Source organism: Polyodon spathula, chromosome 26, assembly GCF_017654505.1.
Source record: "Polyodon spathula isolate WHYD16114869_AA chromosome 26, ASM1765450v1, whole genome shotgun sequence".
Lineage (NCBI taxonomy): Eukaryota > Metazoa > Chordata > Actinopteri > Acipenseriformes > Polyodontidae > Polyodon > Polyodon spathula.
In genome coordinates, this window is record NC_054559.1 from 12,701,984 (window position 1) to 12,729,690 (window position 27,707).

Below are 27,707 nucleotides of genomic sequence, written 5' to 3' on the forward strand. Positions count from 1 at the left end.
CAGTGTTATTTTGCATGGAAGACAGACATCACATCAAACTGCTGCCTAATTTGTTTACATGCCCTGGCCAGGTCAGTGCTGGAGCTGGGCAGTGGAGTGGGGCTAACCAGCATGGCTCTGTAAATCCTGCAGCCCCAGGAGGTGCACATTCAGTGACTACCATCTCAATCGTGCTTGAGCAGCTGCAGAGCAACATGACGCTCAATGGCCTGGCTCTAGGGGGGTGCCCTGGGGCTGACTGGAGCTCAGCCAGCATGGAGATGGCATTGCAGGGACTGGACTGGGCAGCTGCATCTCAGGAGCAGCTTTGGGATCGTCAGGATGATGTTGTGATAGTCTCAGGTAGAGCACACTGTGGTATAAACGTGGGCAGCACATGGGTGCCAGAGACCATTTGTATGTGTTGGCAACTTGGTGCATGTACAGTATCTATTTCTGTCGTAGTCAGCATTTAGTGTAAGGATGTCACGACATATATGCAAGCTACAAAATAAGATCAAATGATTTTTAATAGTACCATTTTGTTAAAAAAGTAATTACATTTATCATGTAAGCAAGTTTTGTGACTCATCTTCATAGTATCAATGGTTTTGTCTGTCTTCATCTTAATCTACACATGCCTGTTTCATGGGTTAAAAAGACATCTACTCACCTGTAACTAAATAATCTACATATAACCTATTCAAATATATAACGTAATATTAGAACTTCATCCTGTCTTGCTATTCTCTTTGGATGTGGTTTATGATCCAGAGATTGTCTGCTGTCTAGTTGGGCTGCTTCAGACAGCATTCCTGAAGTTCACATTGCATCAACAATCCACAACGTAAAGCCTCTACAATACAGAACTCAGTAAGTAGTAAATATAACAAGAGCTGTGATGTAGCCATCTTTTTATATTTCTAGAATTTTAGCAGCTGTGAAGAAGTATTATTTACCACTACAAACCTGTCACAGCAGTCAGAAATATCTTTGAGGAGGTTGCGAGAAGTACTGTCTTAAGACATTTTCAACTCATTGCACAACTCCAAGGACACCTGACAGCCTTGACATGGTCCGTACATTAAGGAAATGCCTCGCGTACATTCTTTAGGATTACAGACCATCCTTGCACCGTGATGTAATTTAAGATTGCAGACTGCTTGACGTGCTGTTTTTCTGTGGATATTTTTTTGACAGCTATGAGTTTTCCTTGACAGTCTTGGTATTAAATAAGCAGCAGAGCGTGGCAGACAGTCTAACTTTGCTGCAGATAGTTTTTTTTTTTGAAGTTGGAACAATTAGGATGCTGTAGCAGTGGCCCTGGAGATGTTGATGGCTTTTTGAGCTCTGTAGGTCACAGCAGGACGAGTTGTCATTCAGTCCCATTTTCCAGAGCCCTGCAGTAAATTAGTTTTCAGAAGCCATGTTGGGTAAACAATCCCGAGCCAACAGCGTTTGGCACTGCAATTACACTCCACAAACAAACGTGGTGTCTGTGTACGACCTAGCATACATTTCCATTTCTCCATCAGTCACAGTGAAAGTTTCAAAATAAAAAGCAACTGGTCTAATGTAATGGTTGCAATTAAAATTACACTACAGGTAAATTTCAACATATAATCTTACCAACATTATCATGGAATGACAGGAAGAGCACTGACTTATAATAACAAGGTAATCATTTAATGCCAGCCTCATTAATTTTGTTCAAGCAATAGACACTGAACAGGTTATTTCACAAATACAATATATGCACATTGTAGCCTCAGTCAAGTCATCTAGCAAACTGTATTAACACAAGACTTCTAGAACTGCTAAAGCATGCCACTCTGGTCATCTGTTAAGTGGTGCTGCTGCACCTGCCAGCTTCAACATGGCTAAAGTCTTGCAGACCTAGTCTATAAGGCTGTTGATATGGAAACCCTTATCCAAACATAAATTGTAAACATCATGAGAAATTCATTGTTACAGTATAAGTCCAACCTACTTTCATTCCACGAATTGTCCATACCGCCAGGCACCTTTTACACATTAACAATGTAAATAGGAAGCTGCCTGCAGTTTTAGAATTTAAACTTTTTTCACAGGTTAGGGAGAAACAAGACACAACTTTGTAAGTTTTGTATACCACATGGTTAATGGGTCTGAAATTGGGAATAATATGAAGTATAAAGTATCTGGTGGCTGCTGTTGTGTGGTTAATGCAGGGTCATTTAAAACTGAGATGGCGTTATGTCCACATTTGGGTGCCTGGGACCCCTTTCAATTTTGCCACTGTGCTACGCGTCAGCTGTCAGAAGAGGAAGAATAGTCTGGTCCCAACTCTCATCCCACCGAAGCTGTCTAGACTCCCTGAGGTTCCTCCTGAAGGTACTCAGCTTGCTGTGAGTGCTAGGAAAGTCAGCCAGCAGTGTCTGGAGGTGCAAAACAAACAGGATCAGGACTGCACACAGTCAACAGCCTATATAACTGAATCAAAAAAATTGCAATTCTTCAGGTGTATGTCATGTTGAAGGTTATCTAAAGTACAAGTGGATCAAACCCCAATAATATATTAAGTGCCTTGAACTTGAATCATCAGTTAAATTTTCCATACCTTTAGCTGTTCAGCCAATTCTTGTGAGTCTTTAAATATCAATCCATTCACTTCATGCTTCACAAGTTCATGCAAGCTGTGAAAAGGGAAAGGAGAGAAAAGGTTTATGTTTCATGCAGCCAAGCTGTGTATTTCTGATCAGAACCCTGGTCTTGATCACATCTTCTGGGAATGTGACCAATGCTCCTGTCTGTTACGCTGCCCATTATATGCTGATGAATAAACTCTGCTTTACTTGATCTGTCCTGCCTCGGATTGACATAAGGAAAGGAAATCCTGATGTTTTCCCAGTGCAAAACCGAATACCAATCATGCTCACCATTTGAAATGTATAGCACAGACAGGGAGACAGCAGCCAAACATGTCCACCACCTTCATAGGAAGGTCAAGGCCACTGGACGATTTGTGGAGACACACCCCAAGGTCAGCAGATCCTGGAGAAGCAAAACCAAGCAAAACCAAAACGGTGAGACGACTCTTGTTTCGTTAACAGAAATATGCATATACCAATAGTCTCATACTATGCAGGATACAAAAATAACCACACTGCAAAATTATTTTTATAAAACAAAAAAAATTATATAATATTAAAATTATTATTATTTTTATTTTATTTATTTTTTTTTTTTTAAGGATTTACCTAGCAAGACTGGATAATCTTCTGCTTCCAACCACGGTGTGCAAATCTGAACATGTTTGAAGTGCATTTTATTAATCTGTGTTTTGTAGTATTCTTTCAGAGGACCTCTGCCTAAAAATACAAACCAAAACCAACATTGAAAAACAAGTGTTTTTAAATTCCCACATACTTTCTGCATATCTGGGTTTGCTTGTGCTGTACAGTACGTAGAGAGTGTGGTTTTGGGTGTGGAAAGGCTAGGGCGAGCTGTTAAGTGCTTTTTTGTTACAATAAAACTGTACCTGTTATGACACACACCAGCGAAGGCAATGTGGCCCCATTGTTGATAAACTGTTCATAATCTGTTTACAAGAAATAAATACAGGACAATCTGTTAAAGGGAAACTGCATCACAGACTTGAATATCAGTTTTCAGAATTTACCATTTTGAAAGGTTTAAAAGAGGCCTGTCCCTACCTTCGAGAGCCTTCAGAAGAATGGAGAAGTCTTCATCTTCTACAAAACAGGAAAAGAGAGAAATGATTGTACGAAATCAACTTATACTACATTCAACCAAACAGGTAGCACAGAAACATTTTGCATTAACAGTTCAAAGGCTTAGAGTCTTTGTGCTCTTTCTTTAATACTATTGAAAGCTGTCTGACAGGGGAACATGGTTAGTAGTAAAAGCAGGATAGTTCAGCGAATACCTGTCCAGCTGGTGCTACTAAGCAGTAAAGCAGGGCGGTGAGTGATGTGTCTCGCAGTCCTTGTACTCTGATCCAGCTCTGTGAATGCAGTTCTTTCCTCGGTAGGATCACCTACAGGCTCTCTCCTGCAATCAAGGCTCAAATGTTACATTCTTTTGAATTTCAGATTTTTCTTCATTTAAGGAATCTAGAATTGAACATTTTTTAATATTCAGTGATGCTGAACGAACCCCACCCCCGCATTCATTCAAATCCAACCACAGAATGGCCATGCAAATTGCATTTTTCTTCCACTCAAGTAAAAAAGCCAGCATAATAACACACCTTCATTACAGTTATTTCCAGTAAAAGTTATTTCATTTCCTTTAGTCCTGTATTCAATCTTGTATTCAGTTACACTACATAAGTAACACTGAAACAGAAGTGCATTTTTACATACCTAAACAGTGAATGATCCTTGGCAAGCTTCACATACAACCTGTGCTGATCATCCAAGATGGCTTCTTTAAATATTGATGGAGGCTTGTCATAAAGGGTTGTAGCCCTGTTCAGAGACAATGGCTTTTATCAGAACACATTCACAATCCATTTCCTTAGCATTACTGTACTGTTAGGAGCCCCCTTAGGTATAAAGGCTTTGCAACACATACTTAATACTCCAGTTTTTCTGCAGATCTTCCTTCATGGCATTGGTGACGCAAAGGTTGTGATTAGAAAACCTTCCAAAAAACTTTTCATACCTGGCAGAAAAAATGAGATCAATAAAACAAAGACGTACTGAGATCATTCAAAGCCTGAGTAAAGTGTCTCCTCGAAATTAGGCGCTTGTTAGGGCAGAGAAGGCGGGTCCAATCTGTCAACTGTTATGAGCAATACATTTGCTGGAAAACCAACAAAAGCACTTTGTAGCGAATGACTGGCCTTCTCTCTAAACTCAGTTTGAAATTAGGTGGTTTTTTTTCTGGTCATTCCAAAGTTTAAAATGCTTCTCCCTAGCATACAATCAACAAAACATGAAATGGTTCTCTATATAACCGTGATCATCCTATAACAACGTAAACTACAGCATGTACAACTTATTTAAAAAAAAAAAAACACCTAACTAAATGCTATACTGTACTAGTATTCTTTATACGCACCACTTTGCAATCTGTACAATGGGGTGATTCTCTCCATGAGTGAGTCCCATAATAGTGTACCCATAGTTGTGCCAGTCAATAATGAACTTGCTGCCCCGTACCACACAGACAGCCCATGTTACAGCTATACTGGGCAGGCCTGGAGGGTTCTGGAAGATACATAGGTAGAAAGAGGTATCTGTTTGCATGTTATGCAGGGTGATTATTAGGTGTGTAACAATACTCTAATCTTACAATACCATATGCAGGTTGCGATATGATCTGCATCACGATACATGCGATGGTCCTCATGGTCTACTTATATGATGCATAATAAGATCAAAGGGACCATTTAATGGAGGACTTTTTTTGTTAAAAGTATTCATACCAACTATAACACACACTTATTCTTCATTTAACAACCACTTAGTGAACTACAATGAGGCATGTTTTGCTTTTGGTCTTGTATCACGATACAAACTATACATACCTCTATTACGATACGATATATCGTGTAAAGAACGGATCATGATTTATCGATACCCAGCTAGTGACTATAACTAAAATCTGCTGGCCGCTTTGCAGTGCTGCTGGGGGAAACAAAACAACCCATTCCTAATCAACTTTGAAGCCCTACCTGCATGAGAACATAGGATGGGAGATCAATCTTCTGCAGCACATAAAACAGCTGCAGCGATTGCAGAATAACCTTTGCAACGTAGCGGAAAATCGTTGGCCCGACTGCAAAACAGGAGACACTAATGAAGGCGCTAGCCAAAATGTTTCCTTTCAAACAGCTAGTTCCACACACTCAGATTAGCACTCCTCCGAGACTAGGAACTCCAGTGCGAAACCAGACATAAGAGTTTTACTGTTGCAAAATTTAAAATATGAAACTTAATGTACGTGTTTCCCAATTTGATTGCCAGTTTCCTGTCTGAATCTACCATTTTGGAAACATCAAAAGAAGTACATTCTCGTTGCTGTTGAATGTTTGTTCATATACATGCAAATCAATTTCTGTTCCACTACCCCATACTAAACACGTCACTATAGCAGAGGGCAGTTATCTAATAAAAACGATTTACCTGTTAGCCCTTGAACATCTGAAATTGGGACGATTTTGATCTTCTCATTGTCAAGCACAACACGGTGAGGCTTTGTACCTGAAAGTCGAGGAGGTATATTTTGTCATTTTAAAAATGACACACGAATTATGAATGTCTCAATTGTTAAATGAATGCAGTCTTTCATTTTGAAAACAAAACTTTAACAATTACCAAAACGAATAATGGGTTTATAGTAAAAGTTACATAAATGCATTTGTAAAGCGGTGTAACAAGAGTGACCCACAACCACAATAAGTATATATGTACACACACACACACACACACACAGTGTTTAAAATTTACCAAGAAAGCCAACTAATGTTACGCTATATCCGTGCTTGCTGAGGGACAGAGAATGGTACTGCATTCTGGGGCTGCGTCCGATGTCTCCCAGAACCAGCACACAGGCGTTGAGACTGCTCGCGTTGGACCCCAGTCGTGCTCTCACACACAACAATGCGAGGGCAACGACGAGGGGAACTAACCACACCAACCCGGTTCGGGTTAGCGAATAACCGCATACAAACCCCGCCGCCAACAACAAAACTAAAACGGGAACAGTGAAAAATCCCCGATCGGCCATGTTTGCTAATGTGTTGTTATAATGACGTAGCCTTACACGTGAGGTATTTTATTAAAGAGACAGTGTACCGATGCCGTGCTGAAAGTAGAGATAAATCTTCGCACATGCAGTATGGAAGATGTTACAGAAAGCGGTATATGTTGTGAAGCTCTGTTTTATGAATACAAACTCATAAAAATATGACCTCAGATACACGTCCCTGACCTTAGCAAAATAACTTCAATTTCCATTCGTTCAATTTTCAATAATGTATTATTATTATTATTATTATTATTATTATTATTATTATTATTATTATTATTATTATTATTAACAACTTTAAACAACACACAACTCTCTATGTATTTATCTATTTTATCCACATCTACGGTATGACACAAGTTCCCGATGCTCTCTGCGTGTCCCACGGTTTAGGTTTAGGTAAAGCAGGATTACAAACCACAGCAAACCCAGTTCTAAGGTACTGTAATGTGGGTTACGGGTGGGTGAGTTTCACTGCAAGTTGATAAGACAGCCTTGAACGTTCAGACAAGTGTCAAAAAATGATAGCATGAACAACAGATTCTAAAGAATGCAACTATTAAAGTCCATTTTAATTAGGGGAGATCAAGTTTTCAGATACCATAATTCGCCTAGTAGAAGACACAGCCTCCACCTCGGCTTAATTACATTTGTATTGGGAAATCAGCCTTACCAGCATGAAAATGAAAATAAATACATTAAAAAAAATAAAAATAAAATGATCATGCTAATGTGCTATAGTGAATTGCAAAAATGGCAGCCTGTACAGATATTGTATTAGTATGAAGATAACAAAAAAAGGTTCTATATTTCCCACTGCAGGCAAATTGCCCACTACAGTACTCTGTTATAAAACGTGGTTAATTTCAGTACAAGGACTACGGGGAATCTGATATTTTATATATCGAGCTGGAGTTGGATCTGCCCAGTCAGTAGGCACAAAATCCCCACACACATTTATCATGAGTGAATTTCAGTGTATTTTGCATACTACAGATTTAAATTCGTTTTCACAGGTTGAGCCGAATAGATTCAAATTAATGTGTTAGATTATTTGGTTACTATCGAACCATTATAATGCCTTGTGTTCATCACTGACGGGACAGTGATATATATACTGTAGAAGACAGCTACTGTATATAAAAAAGCAGCGTCAAGATAAACAATCCGGTTCTTCTGTTGTAACCGAGATATGCTGCTTAATACTGTATTATGCATTTTAATATTTAAGGTTTTTTTTTTTTAATGTAATGCAAGTGGTGTGAGAAATCATTTTACAAATAGGGTTGCACATTTTATATTTTTCATTTAATGGCAGAGCAACGGATCTAAAAAAAGCTGTCGCGCAGATTAAAGCAAACTGACGAAGGAGGGTCGATTTGACTAACAGTTCAGAATATCACAGACAAGCCTACTGTTTGCAGTAAATAACTTACTAAGGAAAGCTACGATGGGCGCTCATCTTGCGGTCGTAATTGCTTTACTTTTAGCCTCAGCTGATGCCACACACCAAGAAGCTGTAGGCGATCTGCTAGTCGCGTTGGAAAAGGCTGCGGACTTCTTTGAAAGGGAGTTCAGACACATTAATCTGGACGGAGTGGTGGGATTTCAAATTTTGAACGGTAGGCAACATCTGTCCTTTAAATTTAACTGTACATTGTGACTGCATTGAAGTATTTTGTGAAAAAAAAAGTGATGTAAAAGATGGAAACAGTTATTCTTCGTTATAGCTCTTCATTATTATAGTTTATGTTTTTAACGATTGCACAATTACTGTATGTATTTGCATTAGTAATGTCATTTTTTGTCTTTGAATAGTTTGCCATGTTGGGTGGCTAGATATCATGGGGTTCCAAATGCTGTCAGGAGCATCACATCATGGGAAACGCTTTGCTTTGCTACAATCTGGGGAGCTTTGCTATAGAATCCGCTATTTTTTCAGCATAACAAAGGTTGTTTGTAGAACCTAAATGAAATAAGGGATCCAGAAAAAAAAGACCCGGGAACCAATTGAGTTATGTGTATTCAATCAAAAAGTCTAAACGGGCTTGTACATGAATTTAAAGTTTCCACTTATAGTCACTTGTAAGTGTGGGAATGAAATTTTGAAACCAATTCCGTTCATGTATACACCTTCCTTTTTGCTATTTGCCTAACCTTTAAAAATGATCTTCGGCTAACAGAAACAGTATTTACACAGACACAGACAGATTTACCATAAATAGGTTTGAAATCTCTTAAGTTACCTTTTTTTTCAAAAGTGGTATTTCATAACAATGTCACACATTCAACTGAGACAAAGGTTAACACCCATTCAATTAGGCAACACATACATTGTTTGTTTTACCATGAATAACTATGCCTTCATCTGTTATGTATGTATTGATTTGTGATGTGGTCCATTTAATATGCAACATCTTTGTCTTGACAGTAGAGGTGAAGGAAGCTTTGAGAAGATGGCCCCACACAGACCTTGGGAACATACATCAGATAGCCAGAGTGAAGCAACTTGTGAACAGGCTGAATTCTATCATTGCCCAAGCAGTGGTAACATTGCAGGAGAGTGATCCTACATATTACAGAGGTAAAATGCCTGAGCTGCAGAAATGGCTCAAAATAGTACGCACTGCTGATACAGGTCCATGTTAACTGTGTAGTTGAACAAGCTGTTTATTTTATTAATTTCCTTTTTTACCTTATGGACAGGTATAGCAGTTATCGATCAGTCACGGTCATTCATACATCATTCTTAGCACTGCTCAACTAAATTCAGTTCTGACCATATTAAGAAGGCACAGTAATCTCCAGTAGTATTCCTAAATGTAGTAGGGACACATAGTTTTGAGTTTGTGTTTCGAATCAAACAGGTCTCAGGGATTTAAATGCATGACAGCTTCATGATATGCCCACTTTATTTCCTTTTTATTTCAGCATTTGAGCCCATTTTGCGAGCTGACTTTTGGACAGTTCCTCACATGTGGAATACATCAAACCCAGCTCTCGTCTACCCGGCGTTCAGAGAAGTGGAGTGCTTTGACGAGAAACTGAGTGACAAGTGTATGACCCTTCTGCTGGGAACATGGTATGATGCCTTTTCAGACTAAGAACACAAATGAGGAACTTTATTTACAATGTCATACATACAGAATACATCATTCATGTTCTTAATGGAAGGCATTTTCTAAGGAGGTCAAGAGGTTCTCAGATGAAGACACTCCCTTCATGAGCTGCCTTCAATTCAATTAGGGGATTTAGATACTTTTAAAAATGTGGACAACACGTAGTCACTAGGTGGCATGTTTTTATGCAAACATTCTGTGAATGTCAGACTGTAACATAAAATATAAAAAATACAATATTAAAGGATAAGGTATTTAAGCAATCCACATCCCAAAACAAAATGTTTGTGTTTCCAAATAGAAATAGTTAAACATCTCCAACACCAAACTTTACCACTGTATTCTTTTGAAGGAAAGACAATGGGACTCCATGCATTGTCACTAATTCCTGCAGGACCTTTATGACGAGGCTCAGATGCCCCGATTACTCCCTGTCTCATCAGCTGTTGTACTTCATGTTCGGGGCAATGGTAAGATCATTAAGAATACCCAGGGGTCCATGTGTCAGCCTGTGGGTTCACTTTGTTCTAGTTTGTAATCACAGGTACTCATTACTCTCTTATTACTGTATTCTGTTTTCCCTTGACAGTTTCTTATATTACCAAAGCATCATTCATGTAATGCTAGTTTATTTCAGCAAGTGGCTCTCATGTCCTCTTGGTTTTTCAGAAAGGGTGTCATAACATACTGCAAGGCGAGAGCAGGGAGAGCCGAGCCAACCCGACAGACCACGATTACAAGAGGATTTTCTGCTCTAACATGATGAAGCGCAACATTGAGTTTGAAAATAATGGTTTCCCAATCCAGACACGGGACATCTTTATAGAGAACAGTGAGTGTTTCCTCCTGATCCATACAATGGTAAAATGCCGGGTTTCTCCTAATCAAAGTCTAGTATAAGAACAACAATAACAAAGCATTACTATTGGTCTGTTTTCATTCAAATATGTACTGCAGTTTTGCACTGGTGCTAGGAAGGTGCTCTTTCCTGTCAAAATTCTGATAATAGGAGTTAACTGATAACTAAACAGTAAACAAACATGCCCCAATGTACATAGTTGCATTGAACTAGGAACACTAGCAGGCTGCTTTATTGAGCCTAAATGGTCTGTGCTGTTTCACAGTAATGCTGTGTGGAATGGCAGGCTTCTCGGATTTCTATAAATCCAGCTGGCTGAGGCACATCCTGACATGGCAAGACTCTGATGGGGGTTGTTTTAAGAAAGATGGTAAGTGATACAGTGAAGTAAAAAAAAAAAAAAATGTACAAGAAAGTCAAAATGTATTCATAACTAAGCAAGGTGGTAAAAATCTATATTGTAATAAGTTACGTTTTACCCATTAGCCTGAATTCTGAAAATGTTGTGCTGTTTAGGTAAGAGAGTTAGTTGGGTGTTCCAGCATTGTTTATTATCTTTACAGAGAAGGAAAGCCCACATGGACTGGACAGAAACCTACTGGGGACCACAAATTCTCACAAAAGAGTGAATAGAAGAGAAAAAATATTAAAAGGTATGCTTCCAAAAATGTAATTTGATGAGAGGAGGCTGTGATGCACTTCATTGAAAAAGGACCTGTGAAATAGATTTGCCTATTTGATTTTTATTAGTGTAATCTAAACTGATAAGCAATTTGATTTGATTATCTAACCATGTATCTATTTTTAGTTTGGAATTTTTAATTCTGTCCTGTCATGAAGTGTTACTTTCCGTTCTGTTTTCACAGATGGTTGTTCCAGCCACATGACTGCAGTTGCAGTGAGTATGCTGGGAGGGTACATGAACTTCTATCAAATGGAGCAGGACATCACTAAAAGACCACTGACATAACTGTACAGTACATGAAACTCATCTGTAAGATTCTTTGAGCCACAAAGACCTGTGTGTCATCATTAAAAGCTAAATGACCTCTGAAAAGAGAAATATCCTTTGTCATCCTGTATAAAATGTGTAGCCCAATTATTAACAATGATATTTATATGGTAGTATAGATTAAAATAGTGGTGTTTAAAATGAATGTGTTATCAAGAATATTTATTACTAATAAAACTCACCTGGTTCCCAGTAATCTAACTATAGGGGCACTGTTATATGAACTGCTCCCATGAGGTGGGCTTTTTTAATCCATTATTGCTTCAGGGCTTGAATATTATTGTAGAAATGTAATTGCCTTATTAACGTTTTAAAGTAAAGTATTTGTCAAGTGCATTATTGCAGTGTTTTTATGTTAAGTTGGTTAAGTCCTTATGCTGAAAAGTGCTATTATATCTGATCTTTTGTAACACAAACTTGGCTGTTACATATTGAAGATTCTGTCAGATAAAACGACTTTTGGATGTAGAAAATAAATCAATTTGAGCAGCTGTGGGATATACAGTGTGGTTTATTGCTACAAAAATAAATGTAACATTTACAAAGTAGATAAGCTATATAGTACATTCAGGTTGTACACAGCAAACACAGTAATTGAAAAGTATGCATTAAGAAAAAACAGGCTGCCTTGGTTAGTAAAAGTATTTGAAGGTTTCACATGAAGAAACACTGCAGTAAAACTTGAGACAAGACGTTTTAGCTGGTGGTAACATGACAATTTTTGGGGAATGAATGTAGTCAGCAGTATCTTAAAAGCTTAAATGTGTGAAAAAGGTTTTACTTAAATAAATATAATACAGTATTTAATATGTTATTGATTCCATCCGATAATTTCATAGATGAGTGCTTTCAGAAGGCGAGATTCATACGTAACTGTGTTCTTTCCAATGTGCATTCGTTCCTCCTCCAGGGGCTGCTCAATGAGAGCTGGGACATTTTTTCCATAAACTAGAAAATGAGAAAAATAATGATTTCCTTAGCGTGCAATAAATGTGAAGAATTAAGAAACAGCTTCTGAGTTGGTGCCTTCAAACGAAAATACCTAACTCCACATGGTACCTCAATATCGTATTGCAAATCCAGCATTCAGCTGATCATTTTAGACAAAGGACATACTCCATTTTTAATACATACTATGTTTTAAGATAAAACATTTATGCTGCAAAATTAGACTAGAGCTAACTTAAATCTCTTGCTGTATGCTAGAACCTGATAAAAAAAAAGAAAACATTTAACAGCTTCGCACCTTCACAGTGTTCCAGGAACTGGATACATTCTTGTACGACGCTGTCCCGTAACATGATCATGTGTTTCGACATGTTTTCTAGTAGGGACAAGAAGCAGCGCTTGGCATAGTACCAGGTGTCTGTCCCAAGCTGGGAATCAAAATGAAACAATCAAGCACATTTTCAAAGCAATTAAAAAAAAAAAAAATCTCTAATACCTTCAATATTTCAAGACCAAAAATTGTTTCAAGAGATTATAGTTATATAGCAAACCTGTTGTTGGTAGTAGCTCAGTGAATAAGGTATCAGTACTGTAAAAATATAGGCCACTATGACTACATTTACAGCTACGTTATTTCTGTGTATTCATTTTAACTTTACAGCACTGCAGACATTGTAAATTGCATCTTTAACAATACACCAGAATAATGCTGTATTAGAAAAATACAAAGACATCTATATTTTTAAATTAACTATGGGGATTCAAACATAATAGATATTGCTAAAACATTCTCATGGGTTACAAAGCTATCTGTTTAATAATTAGATTCTGCTTTGGGAAAGCATAAGGCGTGAGTCTGTTTTTTTTTTTTTTATGTGATAAACATAATTAGGATAAACAATGAAGTTGAATCCTTTAAATGCAAGTGTTAGAAATAACATTTATTTGTTGCTTTAATCCATAAGGTTGGGTTGAGGTCAATTAACTATTTCTAATAAGGAACATGAAATGCGTTGACAGATTTCTCACTGTGCCTAGCAATCCTTCAATATGATTATAACCGGTGCCTTCGCACACCATGAATCCAATACAGGCGATGATTAATGCTAAATTGAAGTGCTTCTTACTGTCCGATTAAAAAATAAATGAATTGTTTATCAATTGATTTATCTGGGGGGGGGGGGGGGGGGGGGGGGGGGGGGGGGGGGGGGGGGGGTGGGGGGGGTGGGGGGGGGGGGGGGGGGGGGGGGGGGGGGGGGGGTGGGGGGGGGGGGGGGGGGGGGGGGGGGGGGGGGGGGGGGGGGGGTGGGGGGGGGGTGGGGGGGGGGGTGGGGGGGGGGGGGGGGGGGGGGGGGGGGGGGGGGGGGGGGGGGGGGGGGGGGGGGGGGGGGGGGGGGGGGGGGGGGGGGGGGGGGGGGGGGGGGGGGGGGGGGGGGGGGGGGGGTGTGTAAACTCAGTCTTTTCTTGCAAATAATGATCTGGTGGGGAACACTACAGATCAGTCTATCCTCTCCTGCTAGAATCCACTATGCTTTATTGGTTGGACTCACTGAAATGTACCAATGTACCATCCTGCTTTACTAAAGGACTATTCATACAACAGCGTTTATTCACTGCGGTTTTTATGCACGAGGTTTCCCTGTTATTTATTGCTTCAGACTAACCTAGAAATGCAGCTATAGTGCTACAGTGTGAACAGCTGCAAAGGTGAATGAATAACAGTCAATATTCCCTCTACAAGGTGCATGCTGTCCAGTACCAACATGAGGAGGCCAACATTGTCTATTTGAAAACAATGAAATAAACTTAACTTCACACGATTGTATGATTGCAAATGGATCATCACAATTGTAACATTGGTGGCTGCAACAGTAGAACAAAAATATAGTTTCTTACCTTTTTGTTGTATGGCTCCAAACTCTTAATTACCCGAGAAATTCCAAAATCGTAATTACCTTTAGCACAGTATAGGGTCCTGTGGGAGCAGGAATCATGTTTGGATTTTTAATTAGGGCAGGGAAGTGTAGGGATGTAATATACTGTCTCTCAAGACCGTGCTTGTATTTGTTTTTGGTCTTGTCACAGTCAGAAAATTACACAAATTTATGAAATAGGCAAATTCTGTCACATTAGTTAAGAGTTTATAGTATCTTAAACAAGACCAATGCATTTCAAATTACTTAGTCATTCAGTAATGCTCTGTGGTGATAGTCCTTGAATCTTGTTGGCTATGGATTAAGTTTTGTCAACAGCAGCATCAATGACCAGTATCCTTTTAAGAAAAGTAATCAGCCTATCGCTCCACTCTCACAAGCAGCTTACCCAATCACAAGGTTCACAATGCAGAGGTGATAGACCTTCTTGTCTGGGTCATCATAGGATATCTGCTCCTCTTCTTTTTCAATTTTTCTCATCAACTCTTCAGCCTTTATAAGAAGTCATAGTCAATACTGCAGTATTAGCTGCTACATAATGAATATCCTTTAAGTAGACATTGCTTCCTTTAATCATTTGGCTTTGATGGATGAAGAATATGGCTAATTGGTGCTAGGAGCATGCTTTTGTGGGTTTCTCCAAAATTGGAACTTGGATGTTGTACCTTTATTACAATACAGCTAAACCAACCCTGCATAACTCAATGCAGATGTCACGTCATGGAACTCTCCCATGTTATTATTATTTTTTTTTAAATCTAAAAATCCAGAACATGACAACAAATTTAATTTTTGTTAGTACTTATATAAATATATATATATATATATATATATATATATATATATATATATATATATATATATATATATATATATATTTTCTTCACTTAGCATTGCAAACAAAATATTAATGTGTTTCTGTCACAAAAACACATTACTGAGCCAAAAACTTCATCCTTTAAAACAGTGGATCATTTTGACTGTAAAGTTTTTTTTATTGCTTTTCTTTTTTTAAAACATGTTTAACATTTTTTTTGCTTACCTCTTCGTTTTGGCTGGTCATGATGTAAGAGACGCAGAGATTAGCCAGGACGATTGCACTCACGTTCAGGATCTAAATAGTAAATAAACCAAGCCACTTTTCAGTCATCAAAATACTTTTTGGACATAAACTCAAAATGGAAAAAAAAATAATAAAAAAACTGCATAATAACACTCATGCATTAAAATCACACACATAGGTCATGTTGCATTCGCGGGTAGAAAAAGAGCTGTGGGATTCAAGCAGATGAAACACTCCACTTCACCAGTGCACTTTACCGAGGTTTTTCTCTTGCAAGGACATTCTTGGTTGTTACACTGTCCCAGCTATAGCAAACAGAAGGAACAGAGTAGAGTACTTCTTTTATTCTCATGGAGTCTTGAACCACTGATATCTGCAGTGGGAACTGATTTAAAAACCCTACAATCACAATAGACTGTACAGCACACCCTCGCTATAACAAACCTGTTGGGGGTCTGAGGCTTTTGTTCGTTATATTGAAGGGTTCATTATAGCGAAAGGACAATCAAAATGAACGATAAACTGTTGGAGTAAGTTAATGAGAAGAGATTGTGAATACAAGTAGAATTACATGTTTTCTCATGTATGCAGTATTCTGTCTTTGCTTTATCCTATTCGTTGAAGAATTAAAAAGCAGTACAAAAAGCAAAAATCCCAAATTGAAGCTGAACTTTTATTCAAAATCAATCTGACATGAATCGTTTCAAAGTGCACCAAATCTTAATCCAACATGCAAGAATCCCAAACTGAAATGAAAAGTTACATGAAAAGTTCATCAGATCCTCAAGTTTTTTTGTTTTTGTTGTTGATTTTCCTTTAATCAATTTTGCGTACAGACCAGGACGTTGACAGTGTGTGTTAATATTATGTTTTTCTGTTTTTTTTATTTGGGGTCCAGGGGCCAGGTTCATGATAGCTGAAGGTTCGTTATAATGAAGGGCGTTACAGTGAGGGTGTACTGTAGTTCACTGTGTTCTCTTCGATTTGGTTACTGTGACCAGTTGGCATTAAGCTAACTTGGTTTTCTTAAACAATTACACAAAATGGAAAATACGTTTTTATTATTGGTAATTTAAAGATTAATGCAGCTATATTAATTTATACTGTGGTTATGCTGAAGTACGATTATAATTTAATGTTAAAATCAATGTTAACATAGATGTTTTTTCTTTTTTTTATAGCTAATGTATGCACTGATCTAGTTAATCAATTTTAAAATTTACACTATAGAGAGTAAATGATTAAAAAAAAAAAAAAATGTACTGCAGTGCAATCTTTTAAACAATATAAGTTCAAATAAAAGACCTAAACGGTAACGCTTTATATTGCGTGGCACAAATTAATATTAAATAGACATGTAATTGCATATTAAATTAATGTTAAATTAATATGTAATAAATATACAATAGCTGGTTTCTCGATAAATGTTAACCAAATGTCAGTTGAAAATGTACTTGCATATCATGTCCATTTGTATTATGTTTTGTTACCCTTGAAAATATGTAATAATTTCCCATTGTTTACATGTTTTTAATTGAAAATAGTTAATCTGATTTAAATGTTAATGGAAAGTAACAAGGAATAATTGAACATAAATTTAATATAATTTGCATATCTAACATTTAATATGCAATTGCATATCTATTTAATATTAATTTATGCCACGCAATATAAAGCGTTACCGACCAGTGTTAAATTTGTATTTGTTTTTACTCCTAATATGCAAAGATTCAATTTGCACTTTTGTAAACTTTGCAAAAATGATACACCATGGAATAATCTAGAAAACCCAAACGAAACTAAAATCTTTACCGTCACTTCATACATTTCCAGAGAACAGCCAGTTAACTTTAAAACACACTTACGTTATCATAGTGTTTTTTAACGATGGGCTCGTAGAAACCAATGGCCTCTTTGTATTTGTTCTCCTGCATGAAGAGGACGTGTGCTACATTCAGTTTCCACACGTCATGCTCATTGCAGAACTCCACAGATTTGCGAAAGATCTTCTCCACCATCTGGTAATTCTCCAGGTTCCAGTAGATCTTGGCCTGAACCATCAGCACTGGGATGTACCTAAAATACACGTTTAATTAGATGACAGCGAAAAATAGTGAATCTACTGCTCATTTCCAATGCCAACCACAAACACTGCAAATGTAATAGGCCACTATACTTACTTCTCAAGAGCCTCGTCATACTCATTTACAGCTCTTTTCACAGCTTCGTCATCACGATTGTGTCTTGCTTCTTGCACCTTAATGAAAAGAGAACGATCAAAGTTCGAAAGGCTGGAAAATATAATTAATAGAAAAGCGATCATTTCTATTAGGAACAGGCACGTTTAATTGAGGAGGAGATCAAACTCTTTACCTGCTTTGTCAGTTTACGCAGCTGCTCTGTCAGTTTAGCTGCCATTTCATCAAACTTTCGGAATGCCTAAATGTGTTTAAAAAAAAAAAAAAAAAAAAAGCATTTTTAAAAGAATGATTTACCCCTGACATTACATAATGCTTTGAAAATGGTGACTGCAATTAATTACATTTAATTTAATTGTACAGGTCCGTACAAAATGAAAGGATTGCACAAACACTTTCTAGAAATGCTGTAGTGTAGATGACAAATGATCAGATAGAGAATGACTGGCTAATGCAGGGTTTCTCACATAAAAGCAACTACACCAAAAACCAAAAAGTTTTTTACCTCTTCTGGGGCAGTTTGACATGTTATCATGGCGTCCAAAAACTCATATAAATACTACAAAAAGAGAAAGAGAGTCACATTGCCATAACAATTTATTTTTGTTTTGCTTTTCTTCCATTTCCCCTTTCTGAAGCTAGAGATTCTATTCACAGTGAAGCACTCATTTATGTATTTTACATTAATGGACTTCTTGCTGCTAAGCCATTACTAGCATTAGGATACAGGTCCTCAGGCACTCAGATCTTAGTTCTGGGAAAGATGGTACTTCAGTTTTTCATTTAAAATATTTTAAACAAAACATAGACTTTCTGCGAATTCTGTGAACTTCAATACATATGAAAGGTTAAAATTAGTAAAATCAATACAAAATATTTTCCTTTATACATAGCTTGGAGATAAATAGCTAAACAGATTCCAAATACATTGCTCAGAAATAAAACACTGGTCCTATACTTATGTTTTTTTTTTGCTCATCAAACTATCTATAAAATGTATGATAATGTACTGCTTGCATCCATGAGCATTTTGTTAAAATGTTAAATCTTGTACAAATTTAGATGCAAGAATTAACAAATAATCTTTTGCACTGAAAAACATTGAACCTAGCAAAACCTGTCAAAACTGAAATTTGTTTTTCACAGGTTCGCATTGATTTCCATTTCGACATCAGCCAGTTTTATAAAAACCCATTACCAGCAAACACAGTGCATTATGGCTCGAAAGCCAGTGGGCAGATTGTACGTTCTGCAGCTGTATTCTACTGACAGACATGGGATCAATATAGCTAGGGTAATAAAATTCTAGGGCAGAAAGACAAAGAACTTACAGTGTAACTGCATGACAGTCTAGTGATCTCTAAGCTTTTTATACCAGGAAGATAAACATCTTTAATCAGGAGCAGATCACTACAAATCAAAATAAAGTAGTATAATATTCTACTGATCTTGCAGAATTCTCTTTTTGTAGTCCAGGACCTTTGTTCCAACCAATAGAATTACTAAACCTAACTGTTCAATTAAGTAATTAAGGACCTTCTTGGAACAAGGTCATGATTTGGAATTAACTGAAAGACCTCTAGTCCTGGTTTTTATTCCAACCCTGTTTTTAATTGTTTAATTGAACCAATTAAACCTCCATCCCTGAAGTAGTTCATTTTACCTGTTAAACCTGGAGCAGAATGACCACCCAGGACCATGACTGGCCCCTTAACTAAATTTAATTCTGAGTGAATACAAAAAGGGCTTCTAGTAGTCACACCTTGTATTACACAGTAATGGGTTAAAAGCATTTCTTAAAGGTTTTACTGCATGTGCTTTCTATGCAAACTATACATTTTACCCGCTGTGTCAATTTTATATGTAATTATTTTATCCATATATTTCTCATGAAAATACTGTAAATTGGAAACTTACCGGTGAGAGGGATTTGTAAGTAAGATGTGCATTTTCAGCTAGAACATCTGCAGCCAGGTCAAAATACTAAAAAATAAAATGAAGTTTGAATTATTTCCAAACTTTATTATCAAAGCAATAATAGTTTTGGTTCGAACTCAGGAAAAAGTGAGTCATGCACCAATAAAAAACATTAGTATTCAGGTCCACACCTCACTTTCAATTCTGGAGTCAGTATCAGCCTTATCAGTCACACACTATACAACATTTAAACTTAAGGTTCATGTACCTTCCTTTCAAGAGAAAAGCATGTTTTTGAGGTAATTGGAAAAAGGGTATTCTGTGGCAATCTTGGCCAAAAATGTAGAACAAAATTACATTAAACTAATAGGAAGTTTTTTTCTTCTTAATCCTAAATATACTGACATAACTTATTAAACCAAAAACATATATAAAAAAAAATGTATAGGTGAAAAATAAGTCTTCCAAAGCCTTTTCTTGTTTTAGATAATGGTAACTGAAGACAGACACCCCAAAAATTACATTACATTGCAATCAATTCACTTATGTATAGATATAAATGCACAGTTAAATGAACTTACTTCATATTTAATGTAGAGGAGCAGGAGGTTTCCAAAGGTCTCTGGGGGGAAAGGATTCTGCTGCAGGAGAAATTGCAACTTCTCAAAACCTTCTGTGGGTTTGGAATCCATATTCATTAAGGCTTGGTTTTGCAGAGTCACTGGATCGAGCTCCTACAATCAAGCATATTTAAAATATTTTTGCCCGAAATCTCAGCTACAAATAAAAAGCCTTTTTTTCAGTTTATTTTAAAAAGCACTGTCTGTTTTCCCCCTAACCTAAATGTATGTTTCCGGAAGTCAACCACATGGCACTAATATAACGTGGGTTCTATAACCTAAAATATCAGTTGGTAGAAGAAAAAGGTATATTGTAGCTAGGGAATGCAAAGCAATTTTCTTTTCTGGTAGCCAGATGGTGACATAAAGGCACATCCTTACAGTTCTGAATCATTCCTCATCTTTAGAACAGGTGCAGTACCCTAACAAATACAGACAGGGCAGACTGGTGCTTGGGAAAAGTGGTATATATTGCTGAGGTTTTACAGCCTCCAGATGTCAAAAATTCTTAAGACCCTAAAGACTGCATTATGTTATGTGTTATATAAAAGGAGAAAAGCTACCATGCTAGAGCAAGCTAACCCTGCCTACCCAGAACTTTCAATGTTATTCATTATGCAATACCTCACCAGACAGCTTTCATATCATTAAGATTTTACACAATTACATTTACCAGTCTGAGTGTACGGCTAGACTGCTGTCCTGCAACAGCTCATTTGCAGACTTCTAAAACTGCTGTCACATTTAGTAAACAGCTAAATGAACTTTAATCATGTGGTTGCTGCTGTGTATAGGATCCACCTCCATACACTACAAGTCACAGGCCCTTTTAAAAAGTCATATATGTAGAAGTCTTTAGGGAGATCTGCTATTAAAATGGTGCACGTATACATGTGTCAGTGCTACTCACCTCCTCGGAACGTGGGGGCATGTCTGTCAAGGCTTCCTGGGCTGCATCATCTATAGTCGAGTACAAATTGGAGACATGTCAGTATCTGATATATGGTACAATCTATGAGCGCTTATATTACAGCAGAGCTGCAGTAGATTAAATGTGCTGGTTATTTCTCCATGCAACAACCAGCACAAATACCTGTTTGTCAGCTGCTTCAGCTGGAACAAAAATACCAATTATTTTCCAGCTGTCAGTACTTTAACTTTAACTAGATGATCAAAGGGTTCAAATAATAATAATAAAAAAAAGTTTCATGAGTGCTGGTCTGAAATACCTTTCTTTGTTTTAAGTTATTTAACGTGAAAATTACCAGTTGACATACTTACAGTTTTTCAGTTGGTACTCAATGGCTGCCTTAAGATTAAATGCTTCGATCAATGCTGTTTCATGCAGCACAAGCGTGTTGCCAACACTCCTTACATCGATACCTTCTGTTGTCATGCCAACACTCAGTTCTGAAAAAGGTACATACATAACATACAGACACAAAAGATACAGCTGATACAAGACTAAAACAGATCAAAGCATCTTAAACCTACTGTAGTTCTTTTGAAACAATTTCCTTTCTTTTAAGTTAATCTTAATTCTTTGCTGTCTCTAAAATTATACCTGCAACCATAGTTTTTGCAAAACGGTCACATTCATCAGAATTTCTGATCAATAAAGCACATGGGAAAGATTAATGACAAGTCCCACAAAATTTAAAGGGTACTGGAACCAGAAGCAGTAAAAATATAATCAAACAAAAAAACGATACAATACCTGGGTGCTCTCTAATTCCACGTTCAATTATGTCTGCAATGTGCTTCAAGGCAGGAGCATACTGCTTCATACTGTAGTAACAAAGGGCAATGTTGTACGACAAATCTGAAAAACAGAACCGCATGTATTGAAGCACCTAACAAAAAAGAAGTATGTGACATATAATTTAAAAAATTCAGATTACCTTAAAAACAAGAATGTAGACAAACAGGTTGGTATCTGTCATCCAGAAATACACTTTGTTTAGTAATTCATTGTGGGTTTTATTACAGCTACAGTTATAATTATGTATTTTACTGTAAGGTTTGTTTTCATTTATCTTAAATGCATACCAATACAATTGGACGTACCAACCTAGGAAACTCCAGTTTCAAAATGTGAAACCTGTTTGTGGGCTATGTACATATTCACATTGTAGTGTAATATTTAAAGCTGTAATTTGCAGATAACTTGTACAGTAATGTGTAGATTACCTGGTTGATAGCCCATGACTTGCATGGCAGAGCTAAACTTTTTGCAGGCCTCCTCATACTCTCCTTCCTTGTAGAGTAAACATCCCAGGTTAATCTCACTGTCTGGATCATCGGAGGGCAGCTGCTCCACTAGACTCTAAGATAAGGGACAGTTTTTGCATTGAATTTGAGTGTTTCTCAATGAAATGGCATGCAAAAAAAGCATAAATTAGCATCAACCCTGTGCTACCATCTTTATTTTAAATAAGGCAGTCCTATATTACTGCTGACAGAGGGTCTCTTAAATCAACCAAAAGTTTGTTTTTTATCTCTTCACTTAATTATCATTTACCTTAGCTCCAGAAAGGTCCTCTTCTCCGTACTTGATAGCTGCTTGGAGCTTTAACATCTATGATAAAAAAGAACAGTAAAATAAGGGGACATGATTAATTGACCCTTTCACCACCTCCAATTTAAAAACGAACAAATGAACAAAAACCACATGGTGATTTGTAACACTGAGCATATTGAGTTATACCTTTTAAATGTAATTCAACATTAATCCACCAGGTGTCATCCTAATAGAATTACTAGCAGTAAAATGACGCATCTGCAATATAATTATCCCACAGAAAACAACACCTGCGGTAAATCATGTTATCAGCAGAGAATACATCAGTGATCCCATATATGAAATCATATGTACACAAGTTAAATATCTAACACTATAGAATACAATACAGGCATCCAAGAGATTTTTACCTTAGTATGATACCCTTGGTTGTCCAGAAGAAATGTAGCTTTCATAGCATCTGTATAAAGGCAGGCCTTGTACAGGGACTGGGCATAGTAGAGTCTGTAGTCCTCGACCTCTGGGTGAATTTGTGTGAGCTGCTCATAGCAGTCAGCAGAGCTGTTAAAGTCCTGAATGTGATAGTAACAGTATCCCAAAAGGGAGAGGGCTGCCCTAGACTGACAAGACAGACAGAAGAGTAAGCACAGTGTCAGTGTTCCCAACGATTAACATTACAAAACAGCAGAGTTTATCAGTTATACAGGTTAAAAGAGAAGCGGTGCTATTGCACTCCGCAAGACAAAATGTTTATAAGATTTTAAACAGCTTGTGGTGTAGATTTTCCTCCATTTCTATCCACTGTGAACAGTACAGCTTTTGGGTGTGACATTCAAATGCTAAGTTTTTCACACTGAGATCACTGTTTCAGATGATTCCAACAGAAATAAATCATATTTAAGTAACTTCTCTTGATGAATGTTTTGTTAGATAAACACTACATTTAAGGTAGACTAACCCTTGGAATACAAATATGGCCCCATTATAAACATATAAAAAAAAAAACCAAAAAACACTATCTGGGCTAAAGGTACTGTAACTGGCGTTGTTTTGACATGCTGTTGTAGTATTTATTAATAGCACACACTGGTAGTTATCGTCGTTTTTGTTATTTGTTTTTAGCCAGAAACACTAGGCTGGAAATACATTAAAAAAAAATAGTTTAGGGAACATAAACCTGACCAAACCTTAAAAAAAGAACACAACAAAAGCATAAGCCTTCAATGCTTTTAGCAGAGAAATCAAGATAAGGCATACTATGTACACCATTGCAGAATAGTGTACAGATATAAAACAGAACTGACAAACAACTACAATTCTAGAGCATTTCACAACTAAAGCCTAAAAATGTTCCTTACAGCTGCCAGTATTCTCTCTTTTTTAACCCTTAAAAATCAACCCCTTAAATGGAGATTTCATTAGTGTTTTATTGTCAATTATTTTGCCTTAAGTAAAACCTTGGATTACCTTGGAAAACACATTTTATTCACAGATATCAACAAATGCTTTTATAGAATTTAGTATTACCATGTGTATCTCTGCAAGCTGTAAAGTACAGTACATTATGCACAAAATAACTTTGCTGTCCAAACAATGTAAGGAACTGCTTTATGAAGAACAGTAGCAGTTGCAGGAAAACTCATTAGTCAACCATGGATGATTTTTAAAAGACAATTAGGCTAACCTCTTCATGGCATCGATATTAATTAGGGGAAAGATATCAACCTGTTCAACAATCAGATACATGTTTCTATCTCAAATTATCCAGTTAAAAAAAATAACAAGCAATGGAATTTGCATTGTCAGTAGCTCATTCTGGGACAAAAGTGCTGAAAATTTGGGCAATACAGATATCTCGGATGGATCTGAAAGGTAAAAGTGCCCTTGTGAAAGGCTGGAGGACCCTGGATGTACAAGCAAGGGGACAGTGAAGCAGCCAAGACCTAATGTCAATGTGGTATGCCTGATAAACTGAGCAACTATCTCACATGCCTGAGACTTTGCATAGAATTCTCCAAATGTATCCAAACTCCCTTAAGAGTACACATATTTGTCAGCCTCCCCATGCTTTTCATAGTCAAAAGTGAGTGAGTTTAAAAAATAAAAACACAACTAGACTAAGTACTAAGCTGGCAAGAAGTGTCACTGGTATGGAACAACATTAAATTACTTCAACAAGAATATACTTTGCTGTTTTTTAAAAAGGTCAGCCCTGCATAATATTAGAGGATAAAAATCAAGCAACACAGCAGCGGAGAACTAATTCCTAGCTGCCCTGATCTTGTGAAGCTTCCTAGCAAGATTTAGGGTATATACCATACAGTACATATACAATACAGGTCACAGAGACACTATTAAATTGAACAAAAATTATTAAGACCCACAGAAGAAAAGAAACTTGCTGAAGCAGAGAAAAAAACAGACTTAAATCCTTTAAGGAAAGTTTTGAAAACCCCAGAGCATGTTATAATTGGAGGCATGTTTGAAGGGAAAAAAAATAACAAAACAAAACAAAAAAAAACTGCTTATTTTTCCCCGACAGCATCAAAAGTTGAATTTAAATAGCCCGTGCTGTTAAAACAAATGTATTATTTTGTGTAGAAATAGCAATACATGCATTAGTGAAATAGAATAAGATTGACTAAATCATTTTTGTACCAATGAGGTGTGGTAGTACACTAAGTTCACCTCGAACATTTTAAAAAGGAAAGTTACCAAGAAGACCAAGAAGTTATTGAACAGGCCAAATTGGTAGCTGTGGAGATATCTGTATAAACAGCAGGACGCTAAATAGATTTTCAAATATTTTGAAATCTGGTGGGGATCACTTTACTCTCCAGATGGAATGACCAGGGAAGTGGAACAACACAAATGACTGCAAGGATGAAAATAAACAAATACATTAACAAAGTCCACCTAACCCCCTTGTTAACTTAGGAAAACATTCTCAGAAACAACTTAGTACAGACAGGAGCTTTTAATCATTAACAGTTTTTATTTACTTATGAAAAACTAAAAATATATACTGTGTAGATTTAAACTTACTTTAGGCTGTTTCTGTATTTCATTGCTCAGAATTTGGATGGCTTCTCCATGTCTTCCATCTCTTATCTACAAAAACAGTCGTTAGTTACAATACAAATGTTCATATGGGCAAATAAATATATAAATAGCAATATTACTTAAATATTTTTTTTACAGTATTAGCAGTTAAGAACTCTGGTCCATATTATGTCCATGATCATGCATTGTACACAGTTGGAGGGGGAAAAAAAATAAAACGTCCAAAGAAAATATATATATATTATTCAGAACTAGGAATTAGCATTCATAAAGACCGAGCAGGTATCAAATGCCAAAAAGAAAAGCAAAATATGCTTTGCATTTAAATTAGCCCAACCGATACTGTATGATTAAATATTACCAGTATTATTTTACGTTGATTAAATATTTTAGTTTGACATGATTATTAAATATAAAAAACATTTTGACAGTCAGTACTGTACTCTGTACTCACCATTTTGTAGATGGTTGCGGTGTATTCGCCGTCCTTAATTTGCGCCATTGTCATGGCTCTTTAGACGAAACTTCTATATAAAGCACGTTTTCAAATAACAGAATAATAATACCGGTGTTTATTTGTGAGCTACTATCAATATATATCTCGGGTTTCTCCTGGTCTGCCTTGACTGTTATGGAACGCCGCTTCCTTGACGTTTCCAAGCAACCGAACCGGAAGAGGAAGTTCAAGAACAGCAAATAGAAATGTACAATATATCGAAACGTTGGGCAGCTGGCTTTTGAGCCAAAATATATCTATCTATCTAACTATATATATATATATATATATATATATATATATATATATATATATATATATATATATATATTATATGTGTGTTGTGTGGTGTGTGTATGTTATATATATATATATATATAATATATATATATAATATATATATATATATAGATATATATAATATTAGCAAAAGAATAGTGTACGACTTTTGATGGTTATGAGGAATTTGGAACAAGAAAAAGCAGAAAAATGCATTGATGTAAGATCAGAATTTAACACAAGCGGTATTGTTAGATTCCAAAATGAGAAAGAATTAGAATGGCGGAAAACTGTTGGAATCGCCTGCCATTTGTAGCACACACTATAGTGCAAACTAATATATTTACCGTTGTTATGCAAATGCAATCCAATACATTTACCACTGTAAGAAAGCTGCATATGACAAATCTGGCAAAGCGCAGCATTGACAGGTGCGGTTAAATAATAATAATAATAATAATAATAAAAATAATAATAATAATAATAATAATAATATGTAAAACTACACAAATTACTTTTTTCATGTCTCAAAAGTGAAGACTGTATAAATTACTGTTAAACAGTCTTCAAGAGTCACTTCCTCAACTTGATGTTTAAATACTGAGTGAGGCTTACAGTTAAACTGATTAATAATGCAACTGCACAGCATGTTTATATATGATTTTCATCTCCTAGCAGGTACTGTATATGGTTTGTCTAGATTGACTGGTTCAGCTGAGCACTCAGTCATGATGATGCCTCTGAGCTTTGAACAAATGTTACAAATGTTGCTAGAGCAGACACTTGTTGAATTTGGCCTGTTGTGTGCGTGTATTGCAGAACAGTTGATTGCTTTCATGAAGCAGATGTGAGAAGAAAATGGCTTATGCGACACTGAATAAGAGAAACTCAGGGAAAACGTGCCAGAAAAATAATTCAAATACTGAATTACTGTTTACTG

At 36.6% G+C, this 27,707-nt stretch overlaps 3 protein-coding genes across 3 annotated transcripts; 1 reads left to right on the forward strand and 2 right to left on the reverse strand.

Moving 5' to 3' along the window:
• Positions 1-569: 569 nt before the first annotated feature.
• alg1 (ALG1 chitobiosyldiphosphodolichol beta-mannosyltransferase) lies at positions 570-6,727 on the reverse strand. Its single transcript, XM_041229831.1, has 13 exons — positions 6,438-6,727; positions 6,114-6,191; positions 5,663-5,766; positions 5,047-5,195; positions 4,558-4,647; positions 4,347-4,451; positions 3,908-4,032; positions 3,675-3,713; positions 3,500-3,559; positions 3,219-3,329; positions 2,898-3,012; positions 2,579-2,654; positions 570-2,396 (listed from the first exon to the last, which is right to left on the reverse strand). Exons 1-13 carry the CDS (start codon positions 6,715-6,717, stop codon positions 2,262-2,264), a joined length of 1,467 nt encoding a protein of 488 aa, XP_041085765.1. The 5' UTR covers positions 6,718-6,727; the 3' UTR covers positions 570-2,261.
• A 1,272-nt stretch (positions 6,728-7,999) lies between these two features.
• LOC121300877 (UPF0764 protein C16orf89 homolog) lies at positions 8,000-12,191 on the forward strand. Its single transcript, XM_041229833.1, has 8 exons — positions 8,000-8,360; positions 9,170-9,322; positions 9,670-9,820; positions 10,210-10,327; positions 10,527-10,689; positions 10,982-11,086; positions 11,280-11,369; positions 11,583-12,191. Exons 1-8 carry the CDS (start codon positions 8,189-8,191, stop codon positions 11,684-11,686), a joined length of 1,056 nt encoding a protein of 351 aa, XP_041085767.1. The 5' UTR covers positions 8,000-8,188; the 3' UTR covers positions 11,687-12,191.
• Positions 12,192-12,221: 30 nt separating this feature from the next.
• On the reverse strand, positions 12,222-26,651 carry flr (fleer). The gene is made up of 19 exons (XM_041229830.1): positions 26,447-26,651; positions 25,975-26,040; positions 23,340-23,549; positions 22,930-22,986; positions 22,599-22,734; positions 22,126-22,230; positions 21,690-21,818; positions 21,319-21,368; positions 20,370-20,522; positions 19,789-19,854; positions 18,377-18,430; positions 18,047-18,112; positions 17,854-17,930; positions 17,539-17,749; positions 15,653-15,724; positions 14,999-15,102; positions 14,573-14,651; positions 12,975-13,104; positions 12,222-12,676 (listed from the first exon to the last, which is right to left on the reverse strand). Exons 1-19 carry the CDS (start codon positions 26,498-26,500, stop codon positions 12,540-12,542), a joined length of 1,956 nt encoding a protein of 651 aa, XP_041085764.1. The 5' UTR covers positions 26,501-26,651; the 3' UTR covers positions 12,222-12,539.
• Between the last annotated feature and the right edge of the window lie 1,056 nt (positions 26,652-27,707).

Excerpts from the sequence above, each read along its gene's own strand:
- alg1 (XM_041229831.1), bottom strand. The coding sequence starts at position 6,717 with ATGGCCGATCGGGGATTTTTCACTGTTCCCGTTTTAGTTTTGTTGTTG. Across the intron at positions 4,648-5,046 it reads ATTGTACAGATTGCAAAGTG|GTATGAAAAGTTTTTTGGAA; the intron begins GTGCGTATAAAG and ends TTTTTCTGCCAG. Across the intron at positions 2,655-2,897 it reads TGTGCTATACATTTCAAATG|CTTGCATGAACTTGTGAAGC; the intron begins GTGAGCATGATT and ends CCCTTTTCACAG.
- LOC121300877 (XM_041229833.1), top strand. The coding sequence starts at position 8,189 with ATGGGCGCTCATCTTGCGGTCGTAATTGCTTTACTTTTAGCCTCAGCT. Across the intron at positions 8,361-9,169 it reads GGGATTTCAAATTTTGAACG|TAGAGGTGAAGGAAGCTTTG; the intron begins GTAGGCAACATC and ends TTGTCTTGACAG. Across the intron at positions 10,328-10,526 it reads ACTTCATGTTCGGGGCAATG|AAAGGGTGTCATAACATACT; the intron begins GTAAGATCATTA and ends TTGGTTTTTCAG.
- flr (XM_041229830.1), bottom strand. The coding sequence starts at position 26,500 with ATGACAATGGCGCAAATTAAGGACGGCGAATACACCGCAACCATCTAC. Across the intron at positions 26,041-26,446 it reads CCGCAACCATCTACAAAATG|ATAAGAGATGGAAGACATGG; the intron begins GTGAGTACAGAG and ends CTGTTTTTGTAG. Across the intron at positions 23,550-25,974 it reads AAATACAGAAACAGCCTAAA|TCTAGGGCAGCCCTCTCCCT; the intron begins GTAAGTTTAAAT and ends CTGTCTTGTCAG.